This window comes from Echinops telfairi, unplaced genomic scaffold, assembly GCF_000313985.2.
Source record: "Echinops telfairi isolate 266 unplaced genomic scaffold, ASM31398v2 ScPeMD7_24;HRSCAF=84, whole genome shotgun sequence".
Lineage (NCBI taxonomy): Eukaryota > Metazoa > Chordata > Mammalia > Afrosoricida > Tenrecidae > Echinops > Echinops telfairi.
This window is the reverse complement of record NW_022103921.1, coordinates 2,749,946-2,767,914: the sequence shown is the minus strand read 5'-3', so window position 1 is coordinate 2,767,914 and position 17,969 is coordinate 2,749,946. Positions and strand designations below refer to the sequence as shown.

Here is a 17,969-nt window from a genome sequence, read left to right as displayed (position 1 = left end):
CATTAAAAAAAATACTAAGTATCATATTGTGTTAGCCTGGGTAAACTAGGGAAATAAATGCACAGAAACTCCTATGTATAAGAAAGGGTTTCATATAAAGGCTAAGTGTACATTTAAGAAAGCATCCCAACCCAGTGCTACCCAAGCTCTGCCCAAGTCTGACATTAGCCCATAGGTCCAACACTGATCTACAAAGTCCTCCTCCATCTCACAAAACACACACAATGACACTCACTACAGGAGGAAAGCTGAATCAGTGAATGAGTAAGCATCTCAATTCTGGCATGGGTTTCCACACAGCTGTTCCAGCACCCAGGCCTGCATTGGGGTAGGTCCATGTGGCTTCTCCTCAGGGATGTCTGGCAGGGAGTGAACCTTGCCAGCAGAAGCAGGGAACTGGCTAAGGCAGCTGCACCCTGGTCAGACCATCAGAAAGCAAGAGACCCAAGAACTAGAAAGGCGAGGCTCACCGAGCTATTTATCCCTCCGTCCTTCAATTAACCCCATGTGTATTTATCGGCCAGGTTGGCACAATAAACCTTAACTATCTCACATATTAAAATTAATCTTCCTGGAAGCAAGCAAATACTGTTAAAAATCTTGAACTCATGTGTAACATGAAGGGGTATACCGTATATACTCGTGCATAAGCTGAGTTTTTCAGCACATTTTAAATGCCGTTTTTGTGGCAACATTTGGTGCCTTGGCTGCTATTCGGGTCGGCTTATACTCGAGTATATAAAATACTAAAAGACTCTATGTACATTGGGACACTTTTCACAATAGCCAAAAGGAAAAACAACCAAAATGTCCATCAGCAGATGAATGATAAACAAAATGTGGTGCATACTCACAATGGATTATTCTGCAGCTGTAAAAAGAAATGAAGTTTAACCCAAAAAACATTGTGTTGACTGAAATAAATCCACTGTAAAAGGTCAAGTATTATATGTTCTCACTCACAGAAGAGACACAAATCTATAGAACCAAAGATTATTAAAGACTACCAGGAATGTAGAGGGAGGAGGGAATAGGGAGTTTTTGTTTAGGGAGTGTGGTAGTTACCTAATCTGGTGTCAATTTGAGGATTAAGAGTGTAGGGGTGGAATCCAGCCTGTCTATCCAGAGATAGCCAATGAGACCTGTGTGTGGGCATGGCCTTCTCCTGAGAATTCTGGGAACTGCTGATTTTCCTCCCTGGAGACGGGAGACACACACTCTCTCTCTCTCTCTGCTGATTCCCTGCGAGACATCCCTGAGGAGAAGCCACATGGAAGTACCCTGATGTAGCCCTGGAAGCTGGAGAAGCCACGTGGAGACCCCTGCCAGCGCTGAAATGCTTACAATGCCACTAGATCCAAAGACTTTCTACCCACTGGCCCGTGATTGTCCTGCACTCAGAGTCATTGCATGTGTTTTGTGAGTCTGAAGAGGAATTTATAGATTGGTATCAGACATATGGGCTAATATTGGACTTATGGGCTTGGACTGAACTGGGTGGGGATGCTTTCTTAATGTACAATTACCCTTTATATAAAACTCTCTCTTATACACACAAGAGTTTCTATGGATTTGTTTCTCTAGTCTACCTGGACTAACACAGGGAGCATGGAGTTTATGTTAATATTAGTGGAATGTTTTAGATGAGGGCAAGTTAAAATGGTGACATGATATTAAAAATGTTATTCAGCTGTTATTATGACAGTTTTGTTGGTAGATGTTAAGTCTGTATATCCTTAGCACAATAAAAAATTAGTAAAATCAATGCTAGAAGAGTAATTCATCACGTTATTTTTTATCTTATTTTAACAGTTTTACTGATAATGCCCATACCATACAAATAACTGGTTTAGCATATTAAAAAGAGCTATGCAATGTATTTAAGTTATTCATGTATTTAGATGCTAAAAGGAAAGGATAATCCCTGAGGGCCACATTTGTGGGATGTCTCTGAACATGAACTTCTTGAGACACAGTGTTTTGGCAGGTCTAAACAGTTAGGGCTCTAGAGATGAAATCATCCTAGGTTTAGACAAAACCAAGCCAACTGCCATCAAGTCAGTTCCAGCTCACAGTGACCCTAGAGGTCAGAGGAGAGTATTTTGGTTTCTGAGGCTGTTTATGGGAGTAGAAAGCCTCGACTTTCTCCCATGGAATGGCTGGTGGGTTCAAACTGCTGACCACGTGGGGAGAAGTCAACAGGTAGCCTACTAAGTCATAAGGGCTCCTCTAGGGTTCAGAGTGGGCTCTCAATTCAAAGACATGTATCACTGTAAGAGGACAGAGCAGTGTGATACAGGAAGAACGTCATGCAACCATGGAGGCAAAGTCTGCTGCCACAGCCAAGTCACACAAGAACAACCAGAAGCTGGAGAAGACAGGTAAGGATTGTCCCCGAGGTTTTCGAAGGAACAGAACTTTACATACACCACACTTTCCAATGACTAGTCCTCAGACATGGGAGAACATAAATTTCTGTGGTGTTAAGCCACCATGTTTGTGTTGGAGCAGCCTGAGAAACTAATATAATAACTCACATGCATGTAAAAGGGAATATAATCAGATTTATTAGAAGATGGAGAAAACAGTAATACTTCATTTGGTATAGTTTCATTATTTCAAAATGTCTTTTAGAAAATTTGGAATGGCTAGGGGGAAAATTAGAAGTTGTAGGTAAGTGCACTTAATGTCATTGAGTTTCAGCCTATGGCACCTGAATTAACAGTGGTCTAGCTAACATAAAACCTAGAGAAAACCCGGCTGTTCAGAATATTAAAATGCTGTTAGGTGGCTTCTGACACAGAGTGATCCCACATTCAACAGACGAAACAGTGAGTGCTTGGTTCGCAGGGCCCTCACAGTTGCTGGTGTGCTTGAGTGCACTGTTGTAGCCACCGTGTCAGTCCATCTCCACGAGGGTCTTGTTTTCCACTCGCCTCTACTCTACCAAGCCTTACATCCTTCTACACTGACTGATGTTACCAATACGAGATGAAGTCTTGCCCTCCTCACTCCTAAGGAGCATTCTGGCTCTCCTTCATAAAAGTATGCCAGCCAAGACAGATAGGGTTATTTTCCTGAGAGTCCATGGTAATTTTAATATTCTTCACCCACACCATCATCCATATCCTTCAACTCTTCTTCTGTTTTCTGTATTTACTGGTCCAGTTTTCACATGAACATGAGGCAGTGAACAATAATATCCTGGCTTGGGTCGGCCGCCCTTCAGTCCTCCAAGTGACCTCTGTGCACTTTAAGGAAATCATGGCAGCAGAACTCCCACTGGAGTATGGCCTTGATTTCTCGACTGCTGGCGCTCCAAGTAAAAGGAGATCCTGGATGATTTCTACGTTTACCATGATGCTGCTTATTAGTTTAGTTGTATTTTTATTTTTTGTACATTGAGGGATAATCCATACCGAAAGCTGTAGTCTTTAATCTTTTATAATTAAGTGTGTCAAGTCTTCTTGGCTTTCAGCAAGCAAGGTTGTGTCATTTGCAAATTCAAGTGGAGTGCTCTAAGGAGACCTTGTGGCGTAATGGATTCCTTGGTAGCGACTGTGAACTAACTGCAAGGTGAGCAACTCAAATTCACCAGCAGCAACGTGGGAGAAACACAAGGCTTTCTCTTCCTGTAAAGATTAGCCTTAGAAACATGCAGGGTCAGTCCTACTCTGTGGTGGAGCCATGGTAGGCTATTGTTAACCATAGGTCAGCAGTCTGCCCTCCCTACAGGTCGGTGTGCTACTCTGCCCACACTCCATCCTTATTGCCAATGTGTTCTCGCCTTGGTCTTTTCTCCTCTCTTTTTTGACCCGCAACATAAACCAAACGTCCAACTGTCCTTTAAATGGAATTCGGGAGAATTATTATTTCTTTTGATCAGAATATTATATATTGATCCAAGTATTACATAATTTTACACACACATCTTTTAAAAGTTTTACTGCTTTCTCTAAAAAGAAAATGGAATTGTTTTTTAAGAACAATAACCCTAACTGAATCCTGTCAAGAAATATGATTAGGTAGACATCATTTTTTCAGTAAAACTCTTAAATCGTAACAAACAATAAACTCTCAAGTTGAATATAAAGGTTTTCTAGTCAAAATAGAAAAAAATTAAAGCATTTTAGAAAGCACATTACAAAGACTGAAGCTTTCATTACCTGAGGAATACAAATAGGTATATATGCATGCTTATTACCTTCTTGAGTTAAGTAATACATGTTCTCAGCAATTACAGCACTCTTATCTTGGGAATCCAAGAAAAAGAAAGTAGCAGAATCTTCAACATCAGCAGTTACTGAAAAATGCCATGATAAATATTAAACAAAGGATAAAATTAAAGATATACAATTTCAAAATTATTCTAGAAAAGTATATGAAATATTATTTTACCTGATGTAGGTATTAAATTAAGGTACTTTGGTTTCATGTGTAAAATCCGAGAATTTATACGGGGTACAACAGTATTTTTATCCATTAGGAAATTAATTACATTAGTTCGATCATTTAACGCACCCTGAAATAACAAAAATATCATTTCGATAATATAGACAAGTGGTATATATGTTTTAAAATTTAACAGAGAATACGTAACGAAATATAAGCTAATGATAATAGATAATTCTGGATTCTTGCTACAAATTTTCTGTAAAAAAAATTTCTCCTCAATTAATCCCATTTTTAGATGCACATGTAAAGAAGATAATTTAATTAATATTTTAAAATCACTGTTTATTACTAGAATAGAACTTTTTATTCAATGTTTTTCTATAAAATAAATTGTTAATATATTACCACTTACAAACATTATTCATTGTATATTTTTATTAAGTTTACTTACCGTAAAAACTTCTCTTTGTAAATATATACATGTATCCATCATTCTGTGAAAAACTGCCATTTCTAGATTCTTAAAATCCATTTCATCATGTTTGAAGGGCAGACCATTATAAAGAACTTGAGGCAAAGGACCCAGACCAGTCATCTTATAAAAGCTTGCTCCTACCTATTCAGTTAAAAATGATCAGAGTTAAGTGGCTTGTACAAAACGAAATACATGAGAACTTCCCATTTTTAATATGCGATTGAAAAGAATTTCAACTTGTTAATTTTATCTGTCCTTTCCATGTATCAAGGCGCCATGGTGGTACAGTGGTTATCTGTTTGGCTGCTAACCACCAGGTCAGCAGCTGGAAACCACCTGTGGCTCAGCGGGAGAAAGATGGGGCTCTTAAAGGAAACTCCCAGGGCAGCGCTCCCCGCCCGATGTGGCTTCTCGGAGCTGGCACTGACTTGACAGCAGTGAGTGAGCTGAGGGGGTTCCACGTGTTATTTAAATGGAAACACCTTATTTACATAAGGAGTCCTTAGGGTGCGCCAAGTTTAGCATCAGGTTGCTAACTGCAATAAAGTTAAAGTATTTTTAAAAATCTGAAACACAAAAACAAACAACAAGCCCACTGCAGTCGAGTCTCTTCCAACTCATAGTGACCCTATGGAAGAGGGGGTCTCTGAGAGTAACGCTTTACAAGCGTAGAAAGCCCCATCTTCCTCCTGAGGAATGGCTAGTGGTCTCAAATGGCTGACACTGTGGTTAGCAGCGAAACAGGTAACCACTGTGCCACCAGCATTATAAAAATCCCAGGGTCAGAGCTGAAGAACAGAGAAGAATAAAATAATGAGGAACTTAAAGACCAGGCAAAAGAAACTATCAAATGAAACAAAACAGATTGAACAATTGAAAAAGGAAAATGCCCAAAGCAGTTGGGGTAAGAGGTGGAGAGGGGGTTATATGAAGTACAAAAGTAAAAAACAGCATGGATTTCTTGTCAGAAATGCGGCAAGACAGAAGATAATGGGAGATCATCTTGAAGAGCTAAAATAGGGAAAAGGTGACAAGTTAGACAATATTATAACATGTAAAAATGAAAATAAAACAGCCTTGCCCCCCTGCCCCCCAGAAACAAGAGCTGAGAAACCTACTAGAAAAGCTACACTACAAGAAACGTTGTAAAAAGGAAAAATAAAAGCACCAGGTGGAAACCTAAATCCATAAAAGGAATGCAGGCTACAGAAATGGTAAATGTGCAAAAAATGTGTCCATAAAAAAGGAAATAGATCTTATCCTCATTTTACCAATAGCAGTAAAGTATATATATCGCTGCAAATCGTGTGCACATCAAAAACAGTAATGGTGTTACTAAGCCTAAGCCAATAAATTTGATGATCTCAATGAAATATAAATTTCTTGAAAGAAGCCAATATAACAAGAAATAGAGAACCGCAATAGCCCTGTAGTAAGGAAAGAATTTAATTGCAATAAAAAAATCTCCCATAAAGAAGACTAAAGATCCAGGTATATTCCCTGGTAAATTCCACTAAGTGTTTAAGGAGGAAATAATACAAATTCTCTAACAATACATTTAGAAAGGGGAAACATATACTTCTAACTCATTTATGTTGCATCTTTACATTATTATGATATAAAGAAACCAAAGAAATTTAAAAAATGTCTATGAAATAAGATGCAAAAAGCCTTAATAATTTATTAGCAAACTGAATTTAGCAATGTGTAAAAACAGAACACATCATAACTAAGGAAATTTTATCCAGTTTATAACAAGTGACCTAATGTTTGAAAACCAATGAATCTGAGTCATCACATAACAATAAAGAAGGGAAAATATGATATTGTAAACCAATGTAGAAAAGTATTGATGGTGACTTCCAGCAAGATGGCGACCAGACAGGCACCCATGCTGGGAGCTCCGTGAAGACCCTTGAGTAGGAAGATTAGGCGGTCCAGTGGGGGATCGAGGCTGTCGGTTAATCTCCCTGACACACCAGAGCGCTTCCCTAAATTGGTAACTGACTTTCACCCCCTCAACTACACCTGCTGTAGAGTCTTGGGGACCAGCTCCCTGGTGCAAGGGCTGCCCCAGCCTGTGTAACTTGTGTTGCTGAGGATCCCACCACGGCAACTACCCGGTTGTTCACCTGCACCCTGGCTGCGGCGCCCCAAGCTCACCAGTTGCTCAGGGAAGGCTCTTACAGCTGTGGTCTGACTCCCCAAACAGGTGCAGTTTGCATGTGGCTTTCCCTGCCATGCCCAGGACTATCACTATGCCCATTGGAGGCTGTCTCTGCTGCGACCTTCAGAGCGGGGCCTCCTCATACTGTGCCCGGAGCACTCCCAAACACAAGAGTGTGTCTTCTCCCACTGTGCCTGATGCTCTCCAGCCATCAGCGTGTAGAGCTGACAGCCGCCGTTGGAGCCTCCCTCCCACCTGGCCATGGTGCCTCTAACCGCAGATGGACTCCCCAGCCCAATCCCCGCACCCCCACCCAGCATCTCATGCTCCTATGCCCAGACCCACACGTATCCGAACTGCAGCCTCTGCCACGGCAACTAGAGTCTGTCAGCCGTCCGAATGTGGCTTCCACGGCTGCAAATGGACTCCTATGCAAGACTGAGTGTTCAAACACAATGTAAGTGTAGTAAGTCTGATGACAATGCAGTCTGACCGTAGTGCCTTATGCTTTACAGGGCCACCCAACCCGTCCTCCGAACAACGGTATCCCAGTAGGCTAGGCTGAGAGGGAAACCCCAGTGGGTCAACGTGGTAGCATGACCCCCCAGCGCAGACATCTACACACAGTCTGCAGAAGCATTCCTACCAGCCTCCCAAAGAGCGAGCCCAGGGCTCTTTGACTCCCTATAAAATGACACTGAGCTCCTCCAAAATGACACACAGATAGCAACCAGCCACAACGACCTCAACCAAAAAAAAACAACAACAAAAACCCAACAACAACAACCAGGAGAAACAAAATTCAATATTGTAGGAAGCCCTAAACCTAGCAACATGAATAGAAGTTGATCTACCACAGGAAAAAAATATCTTCAGAATGCTGCTTGGAATCTTACAGGATATGATGGAAGCAATACAGCAAAAGGATGAAATGACAGATGAGATAAAGGCCTTAGACCAAAAGGAAATATAAGAGTTAAGAGATGAGGTAACAAAAGCAAAAAACAAGTTAACAGACTTCACCAAAAGCCTAGAAGAAGCAGATAACTGTACCAGTGACCTTGTGGATAACCAGGCAGACTTCAATAATAGGTAAAGACAGTCAAACAAGATAATCAGAGAAGCTGAAGAAAACTCGAGAACAATGTCTGATGCAACATTAAAATAATTGGATTACCAGAACAAGACACAACAAAGAAGTCAATGGCAAAAAATAGAGAGGGAATTCCTAGAGGAAAACTACCCCAGCTCAATGAATGAGAATCCGACAATCATTCAGGAAGCAGAAAGAACACACCAGCTAGACGGAATCCCAGGAAGAATTTGCCAAGGCATATAATAGTTAAACTATCCAACGTTGATGAAAAAGAGAAAATGATAAGAGCAGCTAGAGGAAAAAAGGCTGTCACCTATTAAGGTACCCAAATAGGGATATGCTTAGACCTATCAGCAAACACCATGCAGAAGAGAGGAGTAACACCTTCCGAAAAATGAAAGGAAACAATGCAAAACTAAGAATCCTCTACTCAGCCAAATTATCCATCCAGATAGATGGAGAATAAGAATCTTTTCAGACAAGGAACAACTCAAAGAATACGATAAAAGAAACCCAGCTCTACAAAAAATTCTTGCCCACCCAGTTTGGTCAGAAGAACAACACCTACCCAGCACAAATAAGAGACTACCACATAAAGTAACTGCACCCAGAGGGCAACACATCGAAAACAACCTGAGATAACACTGGCAAAACTGTGAGAAGAAGGCAAGAACGAACCCTTCACACACTTGCACAATGCACTGATAAAAAGGGAGGTAGGAAAACGGAAAACACGAAAGGTACAAGATGACAGGACTACTAAAACCTAGGTGTGGTAGTTACATAATCTCATGTCAACTTGAAGAGATGGAGTCTAGCCTGTCGATCAGGTCACAGCCTGAAGATACCTCCTTGTGGATGTAGCCTTCTCATAAGGATTCTGAGAATTTCCTCTCTTCCTCCCTGGAGGCAGGATGCACTCTCTCTGCTTCACCTTCTTATAGAGGAGGCAGGTGGAGACTCAGAACCAGCGTTCAGACGCTTCCACCATCATTGGATCCACAAGACTTTTACCTACCACCCTGTCATCTTTCCGCATTCTGCATCATTGCGAGTGGTTGTGTGAGTCTCAACAGGAATTTATAGACAATTTATAAGCTAGTATCAGATATATGGGCTAATATCAGCCTTAAGGATGTTGATCTGGAGCAGGCTGGGATGTTTTCTTAATATACAATTACTCTTCCATATACAGCTCTTTTCTACACATACGTGTCCCTGGATTTGATTCTCTAGTTAACTTGGCCTAACACATTAGGCGAGTCTCACAGACGGAATCAGCACAGCTGAGATCCTAATTGGGTTTTCAGCCTCCATAATGTATGACAATAAATTCCGTAATTTAAAGCCGTCCACTTGTATTTGTGTTATAGCTGCATTAGGAAAGTAAGACACCATTCCTCCCTTATTTTAGTTCCTTTTGTATTCAGCATGTATCCTACAGCGCTTAATTCATCTTCTTATTTGTTGGGCTTCTTTCTATTAATGCCATGTTGAACTTATAAATGTCATTCTTAGGATGCTTTATTTAATTATCTTCTTTATTTCTACCTTTGGGCATTTTGGACTTGCTATAAAAATGACAACGTAAGAGACTGATACCCTTGCAAATTTATAGTAAGAATATAAGCAGAAATTCTGGCATCGTATTGCAGCTGTTATGTACCATTGAGCCATGTTTGAGTCACAGAGCTCCAATGGGGCCAGACTAGAACTGTTCCGTAGGGTTTGTAGAAGTCTTGGAAGCACAGAGGGTTACACCTTGGGCTGCTAACTGCAATGTCAGTAATCTGAAATGACCAGTTGTTCTAATGGAGGACGATGAGGCTGTCTAAAACGAGAAAGATTTACAATATTGGAACCTCAAAGGCACACAGTTTTATACTACCCTTTAGGGTCACTATGAGTCAAAATCGACTTGATGACAGTGGGTTTTTGTGTTTAGTAGTTGCCAGGTTGTAATATCTACAGAAGCACACTGTAACACCATTTTCTCATAAAACGGCTATAGGCAGGCAAACACTTAACCACTGGGCTACCAGGGTATCTTATTTCAGCATGGTAGAAATTCTTCAATATTATCTTACTTTAGTTACTTTTCTAGAGTCTTGAGAGGAATAATTTCCCACACACCATTGCTCTCTTGAAGTTCCATCCACACGCCCTCGCTCTCAAAGAATAGCCTCACATCCTTGTTACTAGTTGGTGACCGCATACTGTGCTCCGCTCACTGTGCTGGGCATTGGGTCCATAATATTCCACCAGATAGAAATGGTTCCTGCACTCAAGGGACTTAAGAGCCCGGTGGGAAGGCAGATATTGAATCATTACAGTATATTTAGTATCATCAAAGACCACAGAATACTATGTTAGCATTAAATGAAGCAAACCAAGGTAGTTCGGAGGATTAGGAAATGCTTCTCAGAGAAAGCAACATTGAAACTAGGAGCACGGTAAGGGTAAGGTCAAGCATTAAGAAAAGAAAGGAGGCTTCCACAGGCATTGAAGTGCCAAGTGTGAAATCGCTCAGTTAGGAAGGAGCTCCATTCATTCAAGAACTTCAAAGAATGCCAGTCCGGTTGAAGCAAAAATAAGAAAAACAAGTGGTGTAACATGAAGAAGAATTAAAGAGACAAATCTTGTGGGGCTTTCAATCTGCTAATCATTTTGAACTTTACCATAAAAGCCATGGGAGATAAATGACGGTAATTACACATAAGAGTGGCAAGATCCTATGTGCTTTATAAAAAGTCCTATGAGCCGGTCCCAACCAGAGTCCAACTGACCCCCTCACTAGAAGTAACTGCTACAGAGGACAAGACTAAACTTACAGGCTGGGTAGAGGGGCCAGCCTGCCACATCCACATGGAAGGAAACCAAGAAGGAAAAAGAGAGAGTGAGGTTCTAGATCCCATATCACACACCAAGCCCTAAGGACGATATCCCTGCCCAGAGCTGCTAAGGCAGAGAGGACTGTAGGGCTGACAACAACTGGAGACATGATGATCCCTCGCTGGAGCATACCCCACAGAGGACAATACTGGGGACACATGGCGGGGAGTGAGTCCAGTCTGAACCCCCCACAGTATGGCCAATCAAGAAAGGAACATAACAGATCCGCAACGGAAGCAAAACAAAGCCACAAGGCCCCTGAGGAGCCCTCCAAATAGACTAGGAGGGGCAGTTCCTGAAACCCCCCAGAACCAGTGAGGAGATAGGAATAAATGTCAGTGGAGAGACCTGTAATTATTTATAGTCTTTCTGGTAATTTTTTTGTTAGGTATTATTATTTTTCTTTATATATATTTTTCAATTCCTTTCTTTCTTTTTATTCGATTTTTTGTTTTCTTTTGTATTGTCTACTTTATGGTTGGTTTGCTCACCTATGTGAGAGGCATGGGAAGCAAGCCCAAGGAGGAAGCAATAAAACCAAAGGTTCCGGAGGGACTTTGGGGGAGGAGGGGGCTGGGGAAGGGAGCAGTGAGCAAACAAAGCCATCCACAGGGGAACAACTAGGGAATTAAATCAACAACGAGGAGGACACAGAGCTCCTGGGGGTGTCGAAGCAACAGCAGTTTAGCTGAGAGAATTACTAAGAGGCAGAAGAAAGGCGAGGGTGATGGCGGGAAAGGAAGAAGGGAAAAGGAAACAGGAAAGATCTAGGAAGAAAAGATAGGGATAGAGGTATAAACATAGGTGTGCACTTATGTAAATATATTAATTTATAAAAATAGAGGTATTAGCATAGGTACATATCTTTAGATGTCAATACATCGAGTAAGTGGACGGACTTTGGGCTGCTTAAGGCCTCACTCAACGCACTAACATTTTCCTCTAACAACCTGGTGTTCTGTGACGCTCACTCTCCCGCCACAATCGCTGAAGACAAAATGGGTACACAAGCAAATGTGAAGAAAGCTGATGATGCCAGGCTATCAAAAGATATAGTGTCTGGGGTCTTAAACAAGCGGCCATCTAGCAGAGAAGTAACAAACCCACGTGGAAGAAGAACACCAGCCTGTGTGATCACGAGGTGTCAACAGGATCAGGTAATATGCATCAGAAGACCTCAAACAAACAAAAAAACCCCCACATATTGTTGAGAAAGAAGGGGGTGAGAGCGGAGACCCAAAACCCATCTGTAGATAGCGGGACATCCTCTCCCAGAAGGATCACATGGAAAGGATGAGTCAACCAGGGTGAAGTACAGCACTGATGAAACACACAATATTCCGCTGGTTCCTTGAGGCTTCCTCACCCCCATTATCATGACCCCAGATCTGCCTTTCAGTTCTGCCTAGACCAGAGAATGTACACTGGTACAGATAAGGGCTCAAGACACATGGACTCCAGATCAGATGAACCCTTCAGGTACAAAAATGGGAGTAGCAATACCAGGAGAGTAGGGGGGAAGTGGAAAGAGGAGGGGGGAAGAAACGTGGGGGAAGGGAGACACCGATACCAAGGATTCATAGAATGTAAATGCTTAGAAAATAATGATGGCAACATATGTTCAAATATGCTTGATACAACTGATGTATGGATTGTTATAAGAGCTATGAGAGGCCCCAAGAAAACGATCTTAAAAAAAGTCCTATGAAATAAAAAAAATATTTATAAAACTATGGCTCATATTAATCTTACGAATTCAAAAACAATGACAAGTACTTTCCAAAGTTTGGTTCTTGTCCTAGAATTCACTTAAAAGTCTGTTTTCCATTTCTTACTTCCTAAGAATACACACTGGGCTGTTTAAAATTCTAGAGCTCATACTCTGAACTCAGACAATTATGTTTTTTGGGGGGGTCTTTTAAAAACAGTCAAGTGCTGATTTTAATACTTCATACAGATTGGGCCATTCAAAAGTCTAATGTTTTCCTTATTAGAACAAAAAAAAAAAACCCCAACTAAATCACGAACAAATTGTACTGAAATGATTCTAGTTATGAGATCATACTAAATGTTTCTAAGATTTTACTTTTGAAAATTTTATCCCAACTTACCTGTCTGTCTCCATCATATTTTGAGTGGATTCCCAAAATATCTTGAACATCAGCATGAGGAAATTTATCCTGAAGAACACTCTTCACAATATCCACAGTGAGTATATTTTGATTATTCACTTTTTGGTACATCTGTGGAGATAAAGTTATCGTAATTGATTTTAATCTAATTATAATCTGTTTCCTTATATTAAGTAGATAAATGTATAAAATGTTAATGTATTCCACATGCTTAAAAATGAGAGTATAATATATACATTCTCTACATGTATATCCATACTTACATAAAATAATTCTAACCACACAATGTATCCTTTAATTAAGGAGTTCATTGATGGTGGTGGTTGTAGTGGTGTTATATGTGTGAATATGGGCCTTGGTGTTGCTTTGGGGTAGGTACTGGGCTGCCAACTGCAAGGTTGGCATTTTAAACTCACCAGCTGCTCTCTGGGAAAAAGACAAGCCTCTCTGTTCCATTACAAGGTTAATCTCAGAAACCCTTTATAGCATCGCTATGAGTTAGAATAGGTTCAGTAGTAGTAGCGGCAGTGGGTATGTCTTTCAGAAATACAAAAAGTTTATTACTATATTCTATTTTGGCCAAAGTAGACACTGTTGAACCTGACTATATTTTAAATATATAAAATATTTAAAAATAATTTACTTCAGAAATGCTTTTTTATTTCTGATTGATCTGCAAATATCTGGACTTGATTTTCTCTGTAGTTCTACTCCTCTACACATTATAAATATTCTAAATATACTTGTATAACATAAGCTATTTTTCTCATTCTTTGTTAAAAAATTTCTTTATTGTATAAGTAGTTATAGATTCTTTAGTATAGCCCGGGCACTTTTCTATGCACTAGGGGTAAAGACAAACTTTGAGCCAATAAAGAAGGGATCTCAGAACAGATGACTGAACAAGACTGAACCAAGATATAAATATGAGCATCAAACTAGCTATTAAGGTATTCTGGGGGAAGAATTTTCCAAGGAGAAATAGGAAGCACGAGAATCTTTAGGCAACAGTTTGACATGCAGCATTTTCAGTACCAATTTACTTGCATTATTATTATTACTAGAGACCCTCCTTACTTTATGTCTGTCAGAATCTCCCTATTTTTTTTTTTTTTAAGTGTGTAAAGGATTTTATTTTGGAGGAGGTGAATCTGTCTTTTTTTTTTAAAATCAATTTATTGGGGCTCATACAGAATCTCCCTATTATAATAAGAGTTTTCAAACATTTTTTATTGCGGCTCTTAGGTGCTATTGAGAAGGTTCTAACTTACAGCGATTCTGTGGACAGCAGAATGAAACCCTGCCTGATGTTGTGCCAACCTCACAATTGGCCTTTTGAGCTTCTTGTTGTGGCCACCGTGCCAATCTGCCACAATGAGGATCTGCCTCTTCTCGTTGACCTTCTATGCCACCGAGCATGCTGTCCTTTCCCAGGGAACGGCGTCTCCTGAGAACATGTCCACAGCACGTGAGAGGAAATCTTGGCAAGCTCGTTTGAGGAGCGTCTTCTTCTGGCAGCTCATGTTCAATCTTCTAAACCACACCGTAATTCCAAAGCCTCAATTCTTTTCCGGTCTTCCTTATACATGTTCCAACTTTAACATGTTTATGAGACCACTGAAAATACCATGGCTTGTGACCATCAGACAGACCCTGGCCCTGAAAATGACATCCTTCATCTTCAACATTTTAGAGGTCTTGTGAATCAGAAGTGTTCAACGAAATAGAGCATCTGAAAAGTTTGTGGACAAATATAACAAAAAGATAATGGGATTCTTCCATAAACCTTTTGAAACCCCCTCATATTATTCTTCATAGCAAGGAATTAGCATTCTTTTTTTGCTCTTCCTTTATCACTGTAAAGGATATTCCTTTATTCCACTGTAATCTATTCCTTTAAGAAGAGGAAGATATTTGTAATTAGAATATAGAGGCCAGTTTTAAGTGTCTCAATCTGGGGGCAAGTTTTCTTCCACTCATATTAAAGCAGAACATATTTCCTACTTTGTAATGAGCCACTTTAAAATTTTTTTATTAAATACTTTTATTGGGGGCTCTTACATCTCTTATTACAACTCATACATTCATCCACTGTGTTAAGCACATTTGCATGTATGCAACCATCATCATTTTCAAGGCATTTTTTTCCTCTAGTTGAGCCCTTGATAACAGCTTCATAATGAGCCACTTTTACATTCACGACGGTCTTTTGACATCCATAAATACCAAAGCCTTATTAACTGAATGAGACAACAACTTTAGTCTTCTGTAAAATATAACTAAAAACAGTCTTTTTGAATAAAGAAAAGGGTCCCTTATAAGGAGTCTTTGACATAAAATATTTTACCCTACTGAAAATTTATAAAACAAAGTAGCCAGAAAATCTTATATAAGATACTTTTTAACAACGATTTGGTCTTTCTAATCTTTTTATTTTAAAAAATCATATTAAATAAGAAGAAGCACAAATAAATATATAAAACATGCTATAAAGTAACATTTTATATTAAATAATAAAAAAAGTTCTAAGTTAAATAATAAACTGAACAATATATATTAATAAAGTATACACATAAGAAATAAAACATCCCCAATACCATTGAAGTTATTTAGGTATATCCTCAGATGCAAGCTTTATTTTTAATTTCATTCCCCTTTTAAATTCTAGAGCTTTATATCTATTCATGAGGGTGTGGTAGTTATATCATCTGCTGTCAATTTGAGAGGATTAAGAGTGAAGGGGTGGAGTCTATTCTGTCAATCATTGTATAGCCAATGAGGCCTCTTCGTGGACATGGCTTCTGGGATTTCCTGTATTTCTTCTTTGGAGGCAGGAGACACTTTCTTCTCTTGGCTCACTCCCTGAGAGACACTCTATTGACAAGACACATGGCACTACGCTGATAGACTCCTGTGCCCTGGGAAATGGAAGAGCTACATGGAGACCTCTGCCACTGCTGATATGCTTACAACGCCACCGAATCCACAAGACTTCCAACCCACTGGCCTGTGATCTTCCGGCATTCTGTGTCATTGCATGTGTTTCGTGAGTCTGAAGAGGACCTTATAGATTGGTATCGGACATTTGGGCTAATATCAGACTTCTGGACTTGATCTGGACTTGGCTGGGATGTTTTCTCAATATTCAATTGCTCTTGTATATGAAGTTCTTTCTTATACACATATGAGTCTCCCTGGATTTGTTTCTCTAGTCTACCCAGACTAATACAGCGGGTAAATAAAAAAGTATAGTTTCACGGCCTATTCTTTTTAATGCATGTCTTTTTCTCATTAAAAAAAAATCCTTATGGTGGTATTCTCATATAATATTTGTCCTTTTGTGCTTTCTAGTTCCATTCATGTCATGAAGTGTTTCATCACTGCTTTTATGGATGCTGGGGAGTTGCTACTAAAGTCCTGACATTCAGCGAGGCCTCTTCTACCTCTAATTAGGAATCCAACCTCGCAGCCTTGTGTACTTACTAGTACTTACTTGCTTCCAGTTTTGCAGTAGTGGCTTTCTTCTCAGTAGTTATTGGTCCCGCCTCAAGACGAGTCGACCTAATCACTTGCAGCTTAACACGTAATTAAACAGGGAGAGTCCTTAGCTAGATTTTTGGAATTTCTTCTCCGCATCTCCCCGTGTGCCCTGGGATTTTGCCCTACAAGTCTTGTCACTGCATAGTCTTGAATCCCATCTCAGTCTCTTAGCTCAGAGACCACACTGGTTGCTTGAGGTTTCCTGCACTTCTGCAATTCCGTCAAAGCATCCAGGCAGAAAGAGAACTCCATTGTGAAACTCACTTCCCTTCACTTTGTTTTTTGCCCAGTTTTATTCTGCTGTGAGGCAGCCCACTGCCAGTTAGTCCATCACTGTTGAAAGTGAAGTCTGAAAGTGTATTTATATTTGTAATGATGCTGTCATCAAGTAGTCACTAAGAAAATTCTTTTAAAAAACTTAATCTTGTAAAGTAGGGAGGGACAAAATAGTTTTTAAACTTATACAGCCATTGTTCAGTAGAGCTGGCATACAAAAGTCAGATTATTTTACCAAGAATGTTTTTTCTATCAGAGTTCTCTATTAAATACTCTATTAAACACCAGTGATTTTCATATACCTATTGACTACTTTGTATTCCTCCTCTTTCCTGATACTGTTTTTTAAAAATTCTTAAATTCGGGTAACATAATTTGGTCAAATAATGTAGTTTTTAAAAAGATGTTTTAATTCATTCATTTTACTAAAAAACCTTTTACTTGAATAATTTTAAATCATTGCGGCTATACAGTTACTGAGTTTTAACTATATTCACATTTTGAACATATTTAACTATATTATCTAGAAGAGAATCCACTGTCAATAGAATGCTAGCGCCACACTTTTGTTATTTTTAATGGGCTCTGTGGCTATAGAGATCTTGGGTCATGGCATATATGGCTTGAGTAATCATTAACTTTCTCACCCTCACACTCCAAGTCAGTGTTTCCCAAAGTGGGTGACATCACCCCCTAGGATGCACTGGGAAAATCCAAGGGAGCTGCAATAGCTTATCCTCGACTATGGGCTAGAGTCAGAAGTTTTTAATTGCGGGGGTCTCTGAGTAAATTGGGTTTTGTTTTGACAAGGTGACGGGAGGCCAAATATGTCTGTGTACCTATGCTTCCAGGGACTCTAAGAGGCTTTCTCTAACTATTCCTTCCTTGTTTACTTCTCTTGCTCTCTCTGGCCCTTGGTATCAGCTCCCTATTTATTCCCCTCCCTCCCCCCGTCCCCTTCCTTCATAAACCCTTGATAATTTATAAATTATTATT

At 39.8% G+C, this 17,969-nt stretch overlaps 1 protein-coding gene across 1 annotated transcript in view; it reads right to left on the bottom strand.

Moving 5' to 3' along the window:
* UGGT2 (UDP-glucose glycoprotein glucosyltransferase 2) overlaps positions 1-17,969 on the bottom strand; it is a 264,346-nt gene that overhangs the window by 123,842 nt on the left and 122,535 nt on the right. Inside the window, exons 17-20 of the mRNA XM_045289053.1 lie at positions 13,137-13,268; positions 4,847-5,011; positions 4,399-4,522; positions 4,205-4,303 (exon numbers count right to left, since the gene is read on the bottom strand). Coding sequence (XP_045144988.1) covers positions 4,205-4,303; positions 4,399-4,522; positions 4,847-5,011; positions 13,137-13,268 — 520 coding nt within the window. The remainder of the gene's footprint in view (positions 1-4,204; positions 4,304-4,398; positions 4,523-4,846; positions 5,012-13,136; positions 13,269-17,969) is intronic.